A 17,919-nucleotide genomic window follows, 5' to 3' on the forward strand; every position below is an offset into this window, starting at 1 on the left:
ACAGAGTGGAGGGAGGGAGAGAGACAGAGTGAGGGAGGGAGAGAGACAGAGTGAGGGAGGGAGAGAGACAGAGTGAGGGAGGGAGAGAGACAGAGTGAGGGAGGAAGAGAGACAGAGTGAGGGAGGGAAGAGAGACAGAGTGAGGGAGGGAGAGAGACAGAGTGAGGGAGGGAGAGAGACAGAGTGAGGGAGGAGAGAGACAGAGTGAGGGAGGAGAGAGACAGAGTGAGGGAGGGAGAGAGACAGAGTGAGGGAGGGAGAGAGAGGCAGAGTGAGGGAGGGAGAGAGGCAGAGTGAGGGAGGGAGAGAGACAGAGTGAGGGAGGGAGAGAGACAGAGTGAGGAGGGAGAGAGACAGAGAGAGGGAGGGAGAGAGACAGAGTGAGGGAGGGAGAGAGACAGAGAGAGGGAGGGAGAGAGACAGAGTGAGGGAGGGAGAGAGACAGAGTGAGGGAGGGAGAGAGACAGAGTGAGGGAGGGAGAGAGACAGAGTGAGGGAGGGAGAGAGACAGGGTGAGGGAGGGAGAGAGACAGAGTGAGGGAGGGAGAGAGACAGGGTAAGAGAGAAAAAAAATAGACACAGTGAGACAGAGAGAGGTGGGGCGAGCGGGGGAGGCACAGAGTGAGGGAGAGGCGGAGGGGAAGAGAAATGGAGGGAGAGACACAGAGTGAGAGAGAAAAAGACAGAAACAGCGAGACAGAGGCGCGAGTGAGAGAGGCAGTGCGAGCGAGCAGGCGAGAGAGGCAGTGTGAATGGGCAAATGCGAGCGACAGAGACAAAGCGAGCGAGCGAGAGAGCAATCGAGAGTGAGTGAGCGGGTGAGACAGCGAGAGAGTGAGCGAGCACGAGAGGGCAAATGCGAGCGACAGAGACAAAGCGAGCGAGCGAGAGAGCAATCGAGAGCGAGCGAGTGGGCGATGGAGCAAGTGAGTGGGCAAGAGAGCAGGCGAGAGAGTGTGAAAGAGAGCGGGAGCGAGCAAGGGACGGACAGAACGAGAGACGAAGCGAGTGAGAGGCGGAGCGAGCGAGAGACAAAGTGGGAAGGAGAGACAGACAGAGGGAGAGGGGGACAGGGAGACTGACCAAGAGAGAGGGACAGAGAAAGAGGGACAGAGCAAGGGAGAGAGAGAAAGCAAGAGTGGGAGACAAAGAAAGGGAGACAGAGAGCGAGCGGGAGACCGAGACCAAGGGGAGACCGAGAGAGAGAAAAACAGAAAGAGGGATTGGGGCAGAGAGAGAGAGAGAAAGATACAGAGAGGGGCAGAGACAGACAGACACATACCTCTTCACATTCAGGATAAGGGGTCACAGTGATACTGGGGGGGTCCTGATTTGATCGCCGTGGTAACCTCTGGTAGAGCTCCTCTGTAACAAAGGGCATGAACGGGCTGAGGAGGCGAAGGGCCACATCCAGGCAGGTGTACAGAACGTTCCGGGCGACGCGCGCTGCATTCTCATCCGTGCCGGCAAATACGGGCTTCAAACATTCCTGAAGCGGGAGGAAAGACAAGAAAAAATTGACCCACCTCCCACTCACGCGTCCAGTACAAGTGGCGATCGATCGAGAGGCTTTTCCAGCTTTTTCCATTGCCAATAGGAACTTCATTTATATAGCGCCTTTAAAACATCCCAAGGTGCTTCATGGGAATGATTATCAATTTGACACTGAGTGACATGGTAGTTATTGGGATGGGCGACAAAATGTTTGGTCAAGGATTCCATTTTGAGGTGCGTCTGAAAGCAAGGAAGAGAATACCAGACAGGTGGAGAGGTTTAGGGAGGGAATTCCAGAACCTGGGACCCAGGCAGCTGAAGGCACGGCTGTCGATGGTGGAGAGGTTTTAAATCAGGGACGTTCGAGAAGCCAGAAGTAGACAAGCGCAGAGGTCCCGGGGAGGTTGTGGGGCTGGAGGAGGTTGCGAAGAGATCGGGGAATTTGCACCCCAAAGCTAACTTGAGAGAAGTCGTATCGGTTAGAAAACGCACAAGCCAATCAGCGTCTGAAAGGCAGCTACAGGTTCAAGTACAGGTGAGGGCCCTGTGCTGCCAATTGCCTCATCTTTCAGCTCTTAACTCTGCAGGTTTCCAGGTTTGATTTAATGAAAAATGAAACAGGAGTTTCAGTGTTTCCCTGTCCTCGATCTTGTCGGAGAGATAAGATTATAGGATAACATGCTGGAATTGCCACACTTTAGTGAAGGATGTGAGGGGTCCTTGAGAGGGTGTGGAGGAGATTCACCAGAATGGTTCCAGGGTTGAGGGGGGGGGGTTTTCATTGCAGGGTTAGGTTGAAGAAGCTGGGGCTGATCTTCTTGATAAGAGATTTGAGGGCGGCGCACAAGATTAGGACAGGTTTAGATAGGGTAGATAAAGACAATCTGTTCCCATTCACTGATGGAACAAGGACTAGGGGGACACAGGTTTAAGGTTTTGGGCAGGGGGGGGATGTGAGGAAGAACTTTTTTAGTCAGCGAGTGGTAATGACCGAGAACTCTCTGTCCACGAGGGTGGTGGAAATGGAGACGATGAATGATTTCAAAAGGGAATTGGATGAGCACTTGAGGGAAAACTTGCAGGGATACGGGGATAGAGCGGGGAAATGGGGCTGATGGGATTACTCTACGGAGAGCCGGCACGGACTCGATGGGCCGAGCGGCCTCCTTCTGTGCCATCGTGACTTCACGACCTCCACGTAAGGGCAACAGGTAAAGCAGTTAAAGGGATAATGAGTTATCCTTTGGTGGGCTCTAACATGTAAGTGGCTGTTGTCACGGTCACCAAGAGGCTCACCAGGTAGACGTCGCAAAGCTCGTACAGCCAGAAGTTGTAGACGGCGGTGGTGACGCCCGGGAAGTCGTACTGCTTGAAGCCGCGATTGCAGAGTTCCACCGCGTGGCTCAGGCGACTCAGCACCCAGCGATCAACCAGACTCCCTCGCGACAAGTCCTGCAGAGAAAGACGGTGACATCCAGTCCACAGTGCAGAACCCGGCCACTCGGCCCATGCTAAATGCAGACCTCCTCCGCCCTCTGCTCTTCACCTCAGCCTGTCTACACACCCTGCTGTTCCTATTTCCATGTCTATCGAACAAGAACATAAGAAAGACTAGCTGAAGTAGGCCGTTTGGCCCTTCTAGGCAATGCCGTCATTCGCGGCCGATCTTCTGCCTCAACTCCACCTTCCCACACTATCCCCATAACCCTTAATTGTCTCAGTATCCAAATCTATTCACCTCTCTCCTGAATACATTCAGTGGCTGAGCATTCTCTATTGGGAGATGCTGGTGTAGACGTAATGGCTACTGGACTAGTAGTCCAGAGGCCCAGGCTAACTCTGAGGCCGAACTCTGTCAGCACAGGTTCAAATCCCATCATGGCAGCTGGAGGAATTCAAACTTGATTAAAAAATCTGCAAATGGAAGCTAGTCTCAGTAATGGTGACCATGACAACTATCATTCATTAGTTGTAAAAACCCATCTACTAATTCACTAATGCCCCTTTAGGGAAAGAAATCTGCCGTCCTTACCTGGTCTGGCCTACATGTGACTCCAGACCCACAGCGATGTGGTTGATTCTTAAATGCCCCCTGAAGTAGCTGAGCAAGCCACTCAGTTCACAGGTGATTAGGGATGGGCGATAAATTCTGGCCTTGCCAGAGACGCCCACATCCCAGGACAGAATAAAAACAAAATTCCAAAGATTCACAGGCCCTTCGAGTCAAGAAATTTCGTCCATTCTCAGTCCCAAATGGCCGGCCTCTTATTCTGAGGCTGTGACCCTGTGTCCTAGATTCTCCTCTCTCTCCCTTAACTTTTGCCGTTCTAAGGAGAACAATCCCAGCTTTTACCTGGTCTACCCTTGAACTTCCCTGGACTGTAATCCCAACACTTGTGTGCACAGCCTAGGGCTGGATGGAGGGGGCGGAGTAAGACATCCAATGTTTGCTTTGTGCCAACAAGTACCTGTGCCACTAGGAGTTTGTTTGGCACAGAAACAGGCCATTCGGCCCAGCAGGTCTGTACCGTTGTTTATGCTCCACACGGGTCTCCTCCCACCCTACTTCATATAGCTCTATCAGCATATCCCATTACTCCTTTCTCCATTTTGCAATGATGTAGCTTCCCCTCGGATGCATCTATTACAATCACCTCAATGACTCTCTGCAGTCGTGAGTTCGACAGCGTGACCACTTCTCTGGGTAAGGGCGTTTCTCCTGAATTCCCTGTTAGTGACTATCTGATGTTTATGGACATCCACAACTTGAGATCCAGCTTTTTGGTTCATGGGAGGTATGTAGTGGTGATGTCACTGGACTAGTAATCCTGAAGCCCAGGATAATGCTCTGGGGATCCCACCAGGGCAGCTGGTGGACTCTAAATACAATTAATAAAAAATAATTCTCAAACTGAAAGCGAGTCTCAGTCATGGGGGGTCATGAAACTATCAATTGTTGTAAAAAACCCATCTGGTTCACTAATGCCCTTTAGGGAAGAAATCTGCCATCCTTACCCGGTCTGGCCTACATGTGACTCCAGACCCACAGCAATGTGGTTGACTCTTAACTGCCCTCTGAAAATGATCTAGCAAGCCACTCGGTTCAAGGGCAATTAGGGATGGGCAACAAATGCTGGCCTTGCCAGCGACGCCCACATCCCGTGAATGGATAAAAAAAACCACAGAGAATAACCCGGGAATCTGGGAATGGCAGGAGGCCCTTGAACCTGTCCTACCGTACGACGAGTTGAATGGCTGATCCGCGAGCTGCCTTCTTCATCCCACATCCCTCAATTCCGGTAAACAAAAAACTATTCATCAGATTTAAAATGAACAATTGACCCAGCCTCAATTGCCATTTGAGGATGAGTGTGTCAGCCCTCACCCCACCCTTTGGGGTGTAGGCGTTTCTCTCTGATTTGCACTCCCGAAAGGTCTGGCTCTAGTTTCTGCTTTCTTTTGATCTACCCTGACGGTTCCCTAGAGAGGTGCGAGGGGTGACGTCTTCTGTGGTCACGCACGTTAGCGAAACGCTAAACCCATCGCATTCGCACAGAAAGCTTCCCCGTGCCTTCTGACTGGGCGTGGAGCTGCTCCACTGAACCCGAATGGGGGGGTGCCCCCCCCACAGTTTTGAACAATTCTCATTCGATTTTCAGACTGTCTTCATGTTCCCTACAAATGTCACAGAACCCTATATTTATTTTTTGTATTTGTTCATTCAGGGGATGTGGGCGTCGCTGGCTGGGCCAGCATTTATTGCCCATCCCTAATTGCCCTCGAGAAGGTGATGGATGAGCTGCTGCAGAGCAGAAAGCCATTCAGCCCACTACGCCTATGCTGGCTCAATGAGACCCCTTTCCCCACAGCCCTGTAATTTTGTTTGTCCCAGGTCAAGGGCACACCTAATTCCCTTTTGCAAGTCACGACTGAATCTGCTTCCTGCGCCCCTTTAGGAGGTGCATTCCTGGAGTGATCCTGGGTTGTCCTAAGACATAGGAACATGGGAGCAGGAGTAGGCCAGTCAGCCCCTCGAGCAGAGGTCCACCGTTCACCTCGATCGTGGCCGATCTCCTACCTCAGCACCATCTTCCCGCGCTATCCCCATATCCCTTGATGTCACTGGAATCTAGAAATCTATCGATCTCAATCTTGAACATACTCAATGGCTAAGCTTCCACGGTCCTCTGGGGCAGATAATTCCAAAGATTCACCACCCTCTGCGTGAAGAAATTCCTGCTCATCTCAGTCCTAAATGGCCTTCCTCTTATTTGGAGACTGTGTCCCCTGGTTCTAGTCCAAATAAGCTGAGATGAGCAGAAACCTCCTTCCTGCATCTACCCTGTCGAGCCCTGTAAGAACTTTGTACATTTCAATGAATCACCTCTCACTCTTCTAAACTCTAGAGAATACAGGCCCCGTCTCCTCAATCTCTCTCCATATGGCAATCCCGCCATCCCAGGAATCAGTCTGGTGAACCTCTGTTGCACTCCCTCTATGGTCGTCTCAAAGTGCTTTACAGCCAATGGACACTGTGTTTCCAACATTCGATGTGATTCCACAATTGGACAACACTTGCTGAACAACCCTCAGTGTGCTAACAATTACACTGACTACCGATTTAAGATTGTCAGCTGGGCTCGCAATGTGGCACATTTGCATGTACTGGAAGCTCCATATATTAATACATGGGGCCCTGCTCTTTAGACAGAAAGAGCATGAACACACATTGCGCCTGTTTCAGTTAAACAAAATAAGCAACAGCCATTCGCTGACTCATTCCTCAGGGCAATGCCTTCACCAATCAGGGTCAACCTGCCTGGTTTAAATGGCAAACAATGCTTGGCAGTTAACTGTCAGTCACCATCAGCGGTGCATTCTCCATGGCAACGCCGCTTGCCAACCAATCAGCACTCTCTTCACATACAGTATAAATTGTTGTTTTCCCCTTATATGGGCATTCTTGCCAGTGTCCTGATGAGTGCAAGATGAAAAGCTTTGACATGTCACTTTCATCCAGCTTCTGTTATGGAATTTGAATCTGTCTGGTTGTTTAAACAGTGGGGACTGGACCTCCCGCACTCAGCTCCCCAGGGCTCAGAGGCTACACCCCCTCCCCTGCCTGCCCTGCCCCGACCCTCTGCCGGTCGACAGGCCGGCACCCACCTGGACTGGGTCCTCTGGTTTGAAGTTTTCCCCCAGGCCCCGGATGGCGAACTTCGTGGCGTTCCACAGCTTGTTGCAGAAGTGGCGGTAGCCGAGGATCCGGTTGACGTCCAGGTTGATGTCCCGGCCTGTTGGCACAGACAGAAATGTTTCACCGGTCGCTGAATCACGGCTTTAAACCGCCTCATCGGCACCTGCACAGTCTCTGCCGTGGAGAATCAGGAGGTACCTCAAAACTCTATTGTATTGTAGCGAAAACATCCCAAAGTGTTTCACAGGTTGTTATTAAATAAAATTTGACACCAAGCCACGCATGGGCCAGGATTTTTCGAGCGGCGGGGATTCCCTTCCTGCCATCCAAGGAGTCGGAGAACACACCCACGCCGATACTGCCTGCCCCACAGCCCTTTCACGCTCCAACCAGCGTCCACTGGCCGGAGATGGGACTTCCGCCCCCTCACACGGAAGGAGATCCCACCTCAAGAGATCTGCCGGTCAATCTGATTGGCCGGCAGCTCCCTAATCCCTTCAGTGCCAGTGGGGGTGTGGATATAGTGGGAGGTTGGGGTGTCTGAGAGAGGCCTAGGGGGGGTGAAGTTTAGCGGCCACCAGGCCTTAAGGGGACAGCGCCACTGATGGAGGCCCCCTCAACCCCACTTTCTGCCCAAGGCCTGAATCCAATTATTTTCCAGGCTTCCCACATACCGGAAACTCCTCCCAGCGGCCTAAAAAAATTAGCCTGGGCGGGAAAAGGCCCTTAGGTGGTCAATAACTGGCCACTTAAGGGCCTCAAATTGGAGCAAGGACGGGCTAGCCAAGGCCTCACCCGCCCCAGGGCAGAATTGCAGAGGTCAGGATGGGCGGGAGCCCAGCAGGAAGCTCATCCGAGGAATTTTACGCTCGATCCCCCCCTGCCGGTGGGGGAGCATATAATTCAGGCCCACGGAGGCATTTGGGCAGGTGACCAGAAGCTTGAGCAAGCAGCAAGGTTATTTTTGATTCCTTCTTGGGACAAGGGCGTCGCTGCCAAGTCCAGCATTTATCGCCCATCCTTAATTGCCCCTGAGAAGGTGGTGGTGGGCTGCCTTCTGGAACTGCTGGAGTCCATCCGGTGTAGGTACACCCACAGTGCTATTGAGGGGGGGGTCCTCTGGTTTGAGGTTTCCCCCCAGGCCCCGGATGGCGAACATTGTGGCGTTCCAGTTTGTTGCAGAAGTGGCAATTTTGACCCAGCGACAGTGATGGGGGGGTAGCGGGGTAGGGAGGGGGAGAGGTTAACAGAGGGAGTTCAAGAGCTTCGGGCCCCAGGCAGCCGAAGGCACCGCCGCCAACGGTGGAGCGACTGAAATCGGGGGGATGCTCAAGGGGCCAGGACTGGGGGAGTGCAGGGATCGTGGAGGGTTGTGGGGCTGGAGGAGATTACAGAGACAGGGAGAGGCAAGACCATGGGAGGCACTTAAAGTCAGGATGCTGTCAGACTAGGGAGCCAGCGTCAGCAAGGACGAGTGATGGCTGAACGGGACTTGGTGTCTTGCTACAGGGAGAAGAGTTTTGCAAGTTGAGGGGAAATAGGAGAGCAGCCAGATGGGAGAGCATTGGGGCGGTCAAGTCTAGAGGTAAAAGAGGCATTGAACGAGGGTTTCAGTAGCAGGCGGGTGGAGCCAGTTGACGTTAATACGCATAAATTAAACATTCCTGATGAACAGGGAGGTCGTGGTATTGTCACTGGACCAGTAACCCAGAGACCCAGGGTAATGCTCGGGGGACTCGGGTTAGAATCCCACCACTGAGGATGGTGTTATGAAAGTACAATGATTTTCATAATATTATGGTGATTTACTGTAAAAGGTTAAAAGTGGGGTTTGGGTAGTTTGTGTGTGTGTGTGTGAGTGAGAGATTTAATTGAATTGGAAACAGCTGGTATGGACATTTTGACTCATAAAAGAAGCTGGGGTTTGAAATGCTAAATACGTAAACATAGCTGAAGTCTTAGAATGTAAGATGTGAGGAGAATTTACGTGTTTAGATAAGTCGGAGCAGTTTGAATTTCAAAGGGATAGTAGGATGTTTACACCGGAGAAACTAGGCCAGGCAGTGTGGTTATTTTTCCCAAAGGTTACTGACAATATTAGCACCATGAAAAGTTTCATATTATGGGAAAGTATATTTTCAAAGGCATATGGGACAATGGAATTTACAGATTAAAAAGACAGAAAACGTATATAAGGGGGAATGAAGGGCTATGTTGGGAGGGGCCCTGTGACATCGAGCAGAAGCTTGCAAAACAGCCTCAGAAACACCTCCAGCCCTGTCTGCATGAGTTTGCCGCATCCAGCCCTTCAGGGTGCTAACTGTGCTGGCCTGGTTCTCTAACTTTAAAATCTATTTCGGACTGTTGCCTTACAAGGGGGTGTATTTGGGAGTCAGGTTAGGTAGGAATTTTAGTATTTGCTATAGTATTAAATTAGTGGAATCTTATGTAAGTGTTTGACATCTTTTCTCTTGTCAATAAATATCTTAATTTCATTAAAAAAAAAAATCCCTCAAGGTTTTGGTGGACTTATTACTTCTGATTTCAGTGCTCAATCTTCTCGTAATAAATACAAATTGCAAAACCGTTGTGACCACGAACCACGTTTCCCTCGTGGATTTGGGTCTGCCTGGCACACAGCATAATAATGGTGAAATTTGAATTCAATTAAAAATAATCTGGATGACCATAAAACCCATTGTCGATTGTCGTAAAAACCCATCTGGTTCACAAATGCCCTTTAGGGAAGGAAATCTGCTGTGCTTACCTGGTCTGCCCTACATGTGACTCTAGACCCACAGCAATGGCCCTCTGAAATGGCCTAGCAAGACGCTCAGTTCTCAAGGGCTGGCCTAGCTAGCAATGCCCCATCCCATGAACACATAAAAAAAATATAGGCAATCTAAAACAGCACAAAGCAATGTAGGTGCAGGGCTTGTGTTAAATCTTTCAGGTCAAACTGTCTCAAAGTGTTTCACACAATGAATAATGTCACCGTGGATTTATTTAACATCTACCCCAGCACCCTTGATACTGTGTTTCATCCAGGGGATGGTGCCTCCTGCCTTGGTAGTGCACAGGGGTGAACTTTGAAATCACAGCCTTCTAACCTAAGAGGCAAGAGTATTTCAGTGTTTCCACCAACAGAGGCTCATGCTTCACTCAAGCAAGATGGAAAAAGTGACTTAGATACTGGAACACAGTCAAATCCCGATGATACCAAACCTGGAGTCGTGGCAGACAAATAGGATGATACCAATCAACTGCAACAGGGCGCAGATAGGCTAGCAGAATGGACAGACAAGTAGCAGATGGAATTTAATACAGAGAAGCATGCACCACCAGGTTAAACTGGAGACGCTGGTGTTGTTCTTCCTGAAGTACAGGAAATTGAGGGGAGGTTTGATAGAGGCGTACAATATTATGACAGGTTTAGATAAGGTAGACAAAGAAAAGCTGTTCCTGATGGTACAAGATCTGGGGGACACAGCTTTAAGATTTTGGGCAAGGGATGCGGGGGCGGTGGGGGGGGATGTGAGGAAGAACTTTTTTTACACAGTGAGTGGTAATGGCCTGGAACTCGAAGCCCACGAGGCTGGAGGAAGCAGTGACCCTTAATGATTTCAAAAGGAAATTGGACGGACACTTGGGAGGGATAGAGGGCTACAGGGAGGGATAGAGCAGGGGATGGGACTGACTGGGTTGCTCCACAGAGAGCGTGCATGGACCTGTAGGGGTGAATGGCTTCTCTCTGATAATAATAACCTGTATAACTCTGTATGTGTGACTGTAGGAGTGAGCTGCCTTCCTCCATAAGACGTAAGAGCAGAAGTAGGCCATTCGGCCCATCGTGTCTGCTCCACCATTCAATGAGATCATGGCTGATCTGATAATCCTCAACCCCACTTTCCTGCCTTTTCCCCATAACTCTTGATTCCCTTACTGATTAAAATCTGTCTATCTCAGCCTTGAATATACTTAATGGCCCAGTCGCTACAGCCCTCTGCAGTAAAGAATTCCACAGATTCACTACGCTCTGAGAGAAGAAATTCCTCCTCATCTCTGTTTTAAATGGGTGACCCCTTACTCTGAGATTATGCTCTCTGGTCCTAGACTCTCCCACAAGGAGAAACAACCTCTCAGCATCTACCCTGTCAAGCCCCCTAAAAATCTTATGTTTCAATAAAGTCACTTCTCATTCTTCTAAACTCCAATGAACAAAGGCCCAACCTACTCAACCTCTCCTCATAAGAAAATCCCTCCATCCCCGGGATCAACCTAGTGAACCTTCTCTGGACTGCCTCCAATGCCAGTATATCTTTCCTTAGATAAGGGGACCAAAACTGTTCACAGTATTCTAGGTGTGGTCTAACCAGTGCCTTGTATAGTTTTAGCAAGGTTTCCCTATTTTTATACTCCATTCCCTTTTAAATTAAGGCCAACATTCCTCTCTTACTCCCAGCTGAGTAAGTCACTGCTATATTTCAGCGAAGGGACTCAGATGGGTAAACGAATAGAAAATGGATTGCAGTGGCTAATTCCACAGCCGTGTTACCTTGAGATGTGTAGGCGCACAGAGCAAACCGCAGGGCGTCTGTCCCGCATTCAGGAATCCCAACAGGATAATCGGATTTCTAATGGGAAAAACAAAAACATACAGATGGAGTTAAATACTGGATGAGCAGACATATAGCACCTTCCACAAACTCAAGAAATCCCAAAGTGTTTTATAGCCATCGAAGTGCTTCTGAAGCTTTTGTTATTCATTCATGGGATGTAGGCATCGCTAGACCAGCATTTATTGCCCTTGTTCAGAGCATTTAAGAGTCAACCACATTGCTGCGGGTCTGGTGTCACATGTAGTCACAGACCAGGTAAGGACCAGGTAAGATTTCCTTCCTTAAAGGACATTAGTGAACCAGATGGGTTTCATGGTCATCACCAAACTTTTAATTCCAGATTTTTATTGAGTTCAAATTCCACCATCTGTCGTGGCAGGATTCAAACCCGGGTCCCCAGAGCATTACCCCTGGGTCTCTGGATGACTAGTCCAGCGACAATACCACAACGTCATCACCTCCCCTCAAAGTGTAGTCACTGTTGTGATGTAGAAATGTGGCAGCCAATTAGCGCACAGGAAGCTCCACAAACAGCAATCTGATAGTGAGCAGATTTTTTTTTTTAAAAAGCGATGTTGGTTGAGGAATAAATTTAGGCCAAGATCCCCCGGGATAGCTCCACCCCATTGTGGCTGCAGAATCTTTACATCCACCCCAGAGGGCAGACAGTTTATTGTCTCATCCGAAAGATGGCATCTCCGACAGTGAAGCACTCCCTCAGCCCTGTACTGGGAATACCAGCCGAGAGCGAGACTTGAACCCACCACCTTCTGACTCAAGATGAGAGAGCGCTATCCACTGAGCCCCTGGCAGAAAACACTGCACTTATGACCTCTTAGGTGGTAAGGGAGCAGTGAGACTTAACAATGAAAATGGAAGGAACTCAATCAAAGACTGTGTTGAGGCACAGGGAGAGGAGAACAGATTTCTCTGCCAGCCCTGCCCCATCACATCCAAAACTAAATTCACCAGTATGCTGCACAAGGATTTGAACATAGAAGTAAGGATGTAATGCTTCAGTTATACAGGGCATTGGTGAGACCACATCTTGAATACTGTGTGCAGTTTTGGCCTCCTTATTTAGGGAAGGATGTAGATGTGTTGGAGGTGGTTCAGAGGAGGTTTACTAGATTGATAGCTGGAATGAATAGGTTGTCTTATGAGGAAAGGTTGGGCAGACTGGGCTTGTTTCCACTGGAGTTTAGAAGAGTGAGGGGTGTTTTGATTGAAGTATGCAAGATCCTGAATGGCCTTGACAAGGTGGATGTGGAAAGGATGTTTCCTCTTGTGGGTGAGTTCAGAACTAGGGGGTCACTGTTTTAAAATAAGGGGTCGCCCTTTTAGGACAGAGATGAGGAGAATTTTTCTCTCTCAGAGGATTGTGCGACTTTGGAACTCTCTGCCTCAGAAGATGGGGGAAGAAGAGGTCATTGAGTATTTTTAAGGCAGAAGCAGATGGATTCTTGTTAGGCAAGGGGATCAAAGGTTATCGGGGTTAGAGGGGAATGTGGAATTCGACATACAAGCAGATCTATGATCTTATTGAATGGCAGGGCAGGCTTGGATGGCCTAATTTGCATGTGCGTATGTTTGAACAGTGCCTCCCTCTTACCTATCAGTATGTCCTATTCTCTTCCGTCTTATGCGCTTATCTAGCTTCCCCTTAAATACACTTCGCTTCAACCACGCCCTGTGGTAACGCGTTCCACATTCTTACCACTCTCCGGCTGAACGCAGGGGACAGAGGGAGATATAATCTCGCAAAACTCTCGCATTTACCTGACCCGCTTTGGCTCGCTCGATCTCGACCGGGTCCAAGTTACTGTCCAGGAGCTGTGAGTGCAGGCCCTGCCGAAACAGCAAAAAAAGGCAAGTGAGCGACTTGTGGCCTTTTTAACCACACCTTCACATTGCAGCCACTTAGCGTAGACGCTGTGACAGAAACAGGCCCTCCGATCGACGCCTCCGGGCCACCTGAGTGGAAACCAGGGTCTAAGCCAAAGCTCCGGTTCCGGTCCCGCGCCAAAACTTTGTGTTTAAAAATAATACTTCTCTCCTTTTCCGGAGATGGTTCAGCAAGCGCCGGCAAATCCCCCTGCTCCGCCCAGTCTCCGAGTGCACGCTCAGACAGCGCAGGGCATACACACGAAGCCAGGTCTCACCACGTTCATTCATGCACGTACAGACAAACACACACCTATGTAAGTGTGTGCGCGCTCAGGGGTGCGCACTCCCATACACAAACCAAATATGCTCTGGGATTTAGAAGATCAAGAGGCGACCTCATTGAAACGTACAAATTTCTTTCCAGGATTTGACAGGATATAGGCTGGGACATTCTGTCACTGGCTGGAGAATCTAGAGTGAAGGGTTGTAATCTCACCGCAAGGGGGGGTGGGTCATTTTGAACTGAGAAATTTCTCCAACTCAAGGGTTGTGAATCTTTGGAATTCTCTACCTCAGAGAGTGTGGATGCTCAGTCGATGAATATATTCAAGGCTGAAACTGATACCGTTTTGGACACTATGGAAATCAAGGGGTATGGGGATTGGTCAGGGGAGTGGAACAGAAGAACAGAAAAAAATAGGGGCAATAGACCACAGGGCCTGTGGCTGATCTCGGGCTCCCAGTCCATTTTATCGCCTGCTTCCCATATCCCTTAATTCCCCCAGGCACCAATATTCTGTCTATCCCCGGCCTTAAATGTATTCAACGATGGAGCATCCACAACCCTCTGGGGTGGAGAATTCCAAAGATTCACAACACTTTGAGTGAAGTAATTTCTTCTTATCTCAGCCCTAAATGATCGGCCCCTTATCCTGAGACTGTGCCCCCTTGTGGAATTACATAGGAACACATGAATTAGGGGCAGGAGTAGGCCATTCGGCCCCTCGAGCCCGCTCCACCATTCAATAAGATCATGGCTGATCTGCTTATGGTCTCAACTCCACTTTCCTTTCTGCCCCCCCCACCCCCATTACTCTTGACTCCCCTTGTTGATCAAAAATCTGTCTAACTCTGCCTTGAATAAATTCAAAGTCCCAGCCTCCGCTGCTCTCTGGGGAAGAGAATCCCGCAGACTAACAGCCCCTCTGGGAGAAGGCATTTCTCCTCCTCTCCGTCTTAAAAGGGAGAAAAATCCATCACCCAAAGTGGGGTTTGAAACCACAACCCTGGGATAAAGAGTCCCATTAACTACCAACTAAGCTAGCTGGGCAGCACCAACGTAGATGATCAGACATGATGTTATTGCATGGAGGAGCAGCTCGAGGGGTCCTATGGCCTGGTCTTGCACAGACAAGGCCATTCGCAGTAGCCTGACCATGCTGCCCACCGAGATCAGCTAACTCAAGATGATCAGGCACCGGGTTACACTTATTTTGAGATAAATACACAGACACAGATCCACACACACAGACACACGCATGCATGCACACAGACACACACACGCACGCAGACACACGCACGCAGACACACTCATGCACACAGATGCACGCATGCAAAAACCACCTGGTCAATCCTTTTCCCCGCCAGTCGCTTCAAGTAGAAAGAAAACCAGACGAATTGTGAAACGGGCGACTAATTCATTATCTGCTGCTTGGTGTTGCCGCCCAAGGCCGATTTCACGGCTGTCTAGTTCAATTAAACCTCTAACTCCAAGTGACAAGTCTTGCTAATAGACTGATCCGTTTTCTAACCCACAGCACTGAACTCCGAGCCCCCGCCACGGTGAGAAGTGAGAAATCCCAAACAAACCCCCACGCAGGGTCTTACCTCAAGTGTGATACCGAAGATCACATCGAGGGGGTCAATGACGTTGCCAAGAGATTTGCTCATTTTCCGCCCGTGAGCATCGCGAACAATAGCATGAAGGTAAACCTGAGTTATTGAGGAGAAAGACACGGGCATTAACAAAAGAAACAATCTCAGCAGAAACACTGGGCTGTGAGGGGAAGGAATTACTCACACTGTACAGAGGGCTGGGAGCACTGGGCTGTGAGGGGAAGGAGTTACTTGCACTGTACAGAGGGCCGGAAGCACTGGGCTGTGAGGGGAAGGAGTTACTCGCACTGTACAGAGGGTTGGAAGCACTGGGCTATGAAGGGGGAGGAGTTACTCGCACTGTACAGAGGGCCAGAAGCACTGGGCTATGAAGGGGAAGGAGTTACTCGCACTGTACAGAGGGTTTGAAGCACTGGGCTATGAAGGGGAAGGAGTTACTCGCACTGTACAGAGGGTTTGAAGCACTGGGCTATGAAGGGGAAGGAGTTACTCGCACTGTACTGACGGCCACAAGCACTGGGCTATGAAGGGCGAGGAGTTACTCGCACTGTACAGAGGGCCGGAAGCACTGGGCTATGAAGGGGAAGGAGTTACTCGCACTGTACCGATGGCTGTAAGCACTGGGCTATGAAGGGGAACAGAGGGCCGGGAGCACTGGGCTATGAAGGGGAGGGAATTACTCGCACTGTACAGAGGGCCGGAAGCACTGGGCTATGATGGGGAAGGAGTTACTCGCACTGTACCGATGGCTGTAAGCACTGGGCTATGAAGGGGAAGGAGTTACTCGCACTGTACAGAGGGCCGGGAGCACTGGGCTATGAAGGGGAAGGAGTTACTCGCACTGTACAGAGGGCCGGGAGCACTGGGCTGTGAGGGGAAGGAGTTACTTGCACTGTACAGAGGGCCGGAAGCACTGGGCTGTGAGGGGAAGGAGTTACTCGCACTGTACAGAGGGTTTGAAGCACTGGGCTATGAAGGGGGAGGAGTTACTCGCACTGTACAGAGGGTTTGAAGCACTGGGCTATGATGGGGAAGGAGTTACTCGCACTGTACAGAGGGTTTGAAGCACTGGGCTATGAAGGGGAAGGAGTTACTCGCACTGTACAGAGGGCCGGAAGCACTGGGCTATGAAGGGGAAGGAGTCACTCGCACTGTACTGACGGCCACAAGCACTGGGCTATGAAGAGGAAGGAGTTACTCGCACTGTACAGAGGGCCCGAAGCACTGGGCTATGAAGGGGAGGGAGTTACTCGCACTGTACAGAGGGCCGGAAACACTGGGCTATGAAGGGGGAGGAGTTACTCGCACTGTACAGAGGGCCGGAAGCACTGGGCTATGAAGGGGAAGGAGTTACTCGCACTGTACAGAGGGTTTGAAGGAATGGGCTATGAAGAGGAAGGAGTTACTCGCACTGTACAGGGGGCCGGAAGCACTGGGCTATGAAGGGAAGGAGCTACTCGCACTGTACAGAGGGCCAGAAGCACTGGGTTTTGAAGGGGAAGGAGTTACTCGCACTGTACAGAGGGCCGGAAGCACTGGACTACGAAAGGGAGGGAGTCAATCGCACCATACAGAGTGTTTGAAGCACTGGACTGTGAGGGGAAAGGAGTTACTCACACTCTACAGAGGGCCGGAAGCACTGGACTACGAAAGGGAGGGAGTTACTCGCACCATACAGAGGGTTTGAAGCACTGGGCTGTGAGGGGAAAGGAGTTACTCGCACTGTACCAAGGGAGGAAGTTACCTGCACAGTAACTCTCTCTCCACTTTGTAATTAATGATATTAAAATTAGCTCCGGCTTCAATACTTGAAGGTCCATGTAAACTTAGGCAGTGCAGTGGTTTATCCGTCCCCTTAAAGCAGGTGCCTTGGGCCATTACTTAAGGAAGCAGATTTACAAGCCTTGCATTCACCACTACATTGTGAAGTAACTTTTACCTTTCTTATATTTTTTGATTTTTTTATCTCGCTTCCACTCGAGTGGATTTCTGTCGAGTGTTGGCACTGGGAATTTTTTTAGCTTCCCTGGGACATCTAAGCAGAAGAACAGGAACAGGCCGTTCGGACCCTCTACTCCTTCAAGCAGCCAGGTCATAGCTGACCTGGACCTTAATTCCATCTTCTCCATCTTGATTCTGTGACCCTTACTACCCTTGGCCGACAAAAATCTACCAATCCCAGTTTCGATCGAGGCTGGGGTTGGTCAGAAGTGCTTTCCGGGGACTGAGTTCCAGGGATCCACTGGCCTTTGTGTGACAAGTGTCACCCTGAGCAGCCTAGCTCTAACTTTAAACTTACCCACCCCCACCCAGCCCCCCTTGTTCTGGACCCTACCCCACGAGAGGAAATACTTTCGCTGCATCTGCCCTGTAAATTCTTGCAACCATCTTAACCACCTCAGTCAGATCACCTTTATTACACGTTAATATTCTTGGGGGGTACAAGCCCAGTCTGTGCAGCTGATTGCAGATCGGATTGCAGAGGGATACAAGCCCAGTCTGTGCAGCCGATTGCAGATCGGATTGCAGAGGGATACAAGCCCAGTCTGTGCAGCCGATTGCAGTGAGAGCCCAACTTTACCTCTTTGAAAGGCAGTTTTCCGGTCAGCTTCAATCCCAGCATTACCATCCTGGCCACCCAGAAGAAGAGGATGTCGTGGCCTGTCTCAAGCAGTGTGCCCGGGTAGAAGGCTTTCAAATCCTCTGTCTGGAGGGAGAAAACTCCAGTCAGCCGTATTCTACATCTAATAAAACAGCATTGTCACACACGCACAGATACGCACACGCACATACACACACACACACAGATATGCACACACGCATACA

At 50.1% G+C, this 17,919-nt stretch overlaps 1 protein-coding gene across 1 annotated transcript in view; it reads right to left on the reverse strand.

The window, feature by feature from the left end:
• Positions 1 to 17,919, reverse strand: part of vars1 (valyl-tRNA synthetase 1) — an 87,780-nt gene that overhangs the window by 11,499 nt on the left and 58,362 nt on the right. The window contains exons 21-27 of the mRNA XM_078566444.1: positions 17,675 to 17,800; positions 15,085 to 15,189; positions 13,090 to 13,158; positions 11,247 to 11,325; positions 6,661 to 6,788; positions 2,791 to 2,946; positions 1,283 to 1,489 (exon numbers count right to left, since the gene is read on the reverse strand). Coding sequence (XP_078422570.1) covers positions 1,283 to 1,489; positions 2,791 to 2,946; positions 6,661 to 6,788; positions 11,247 to 11,325; positions 13,090 to 13,158; positions 15,085 to 15,189; positions 17,675 to 17,800 — 870 coding nt within the window. The remainder of the gene's footprint in view (positions 1 to 1,282; positions 1,490 to 2,790; positions 2,947 to 6,660; positions 6,789 to 11,246; positions 11,326 to 13,089; positions 13,159 to 15,084; positions 15,190 to 17,674; positions 17,801 to 17,919) is intronic.

Source organism: Cetorhinus maximus, chromosome 21, assembly GCF_964194155.1.
Source record: "Cetorhinus maximus chromosome 21, sCetMax3.hap1.1, whole genome shotgun sequence".
NCBI classification, from domain to species: domain Eukaryota; kingdom Metazoa; phylum Chordata; class Chondrichthyes; order Lamniformes; family Cetorhinidae; genus Cetorhinus; species Cetorhinus maximus.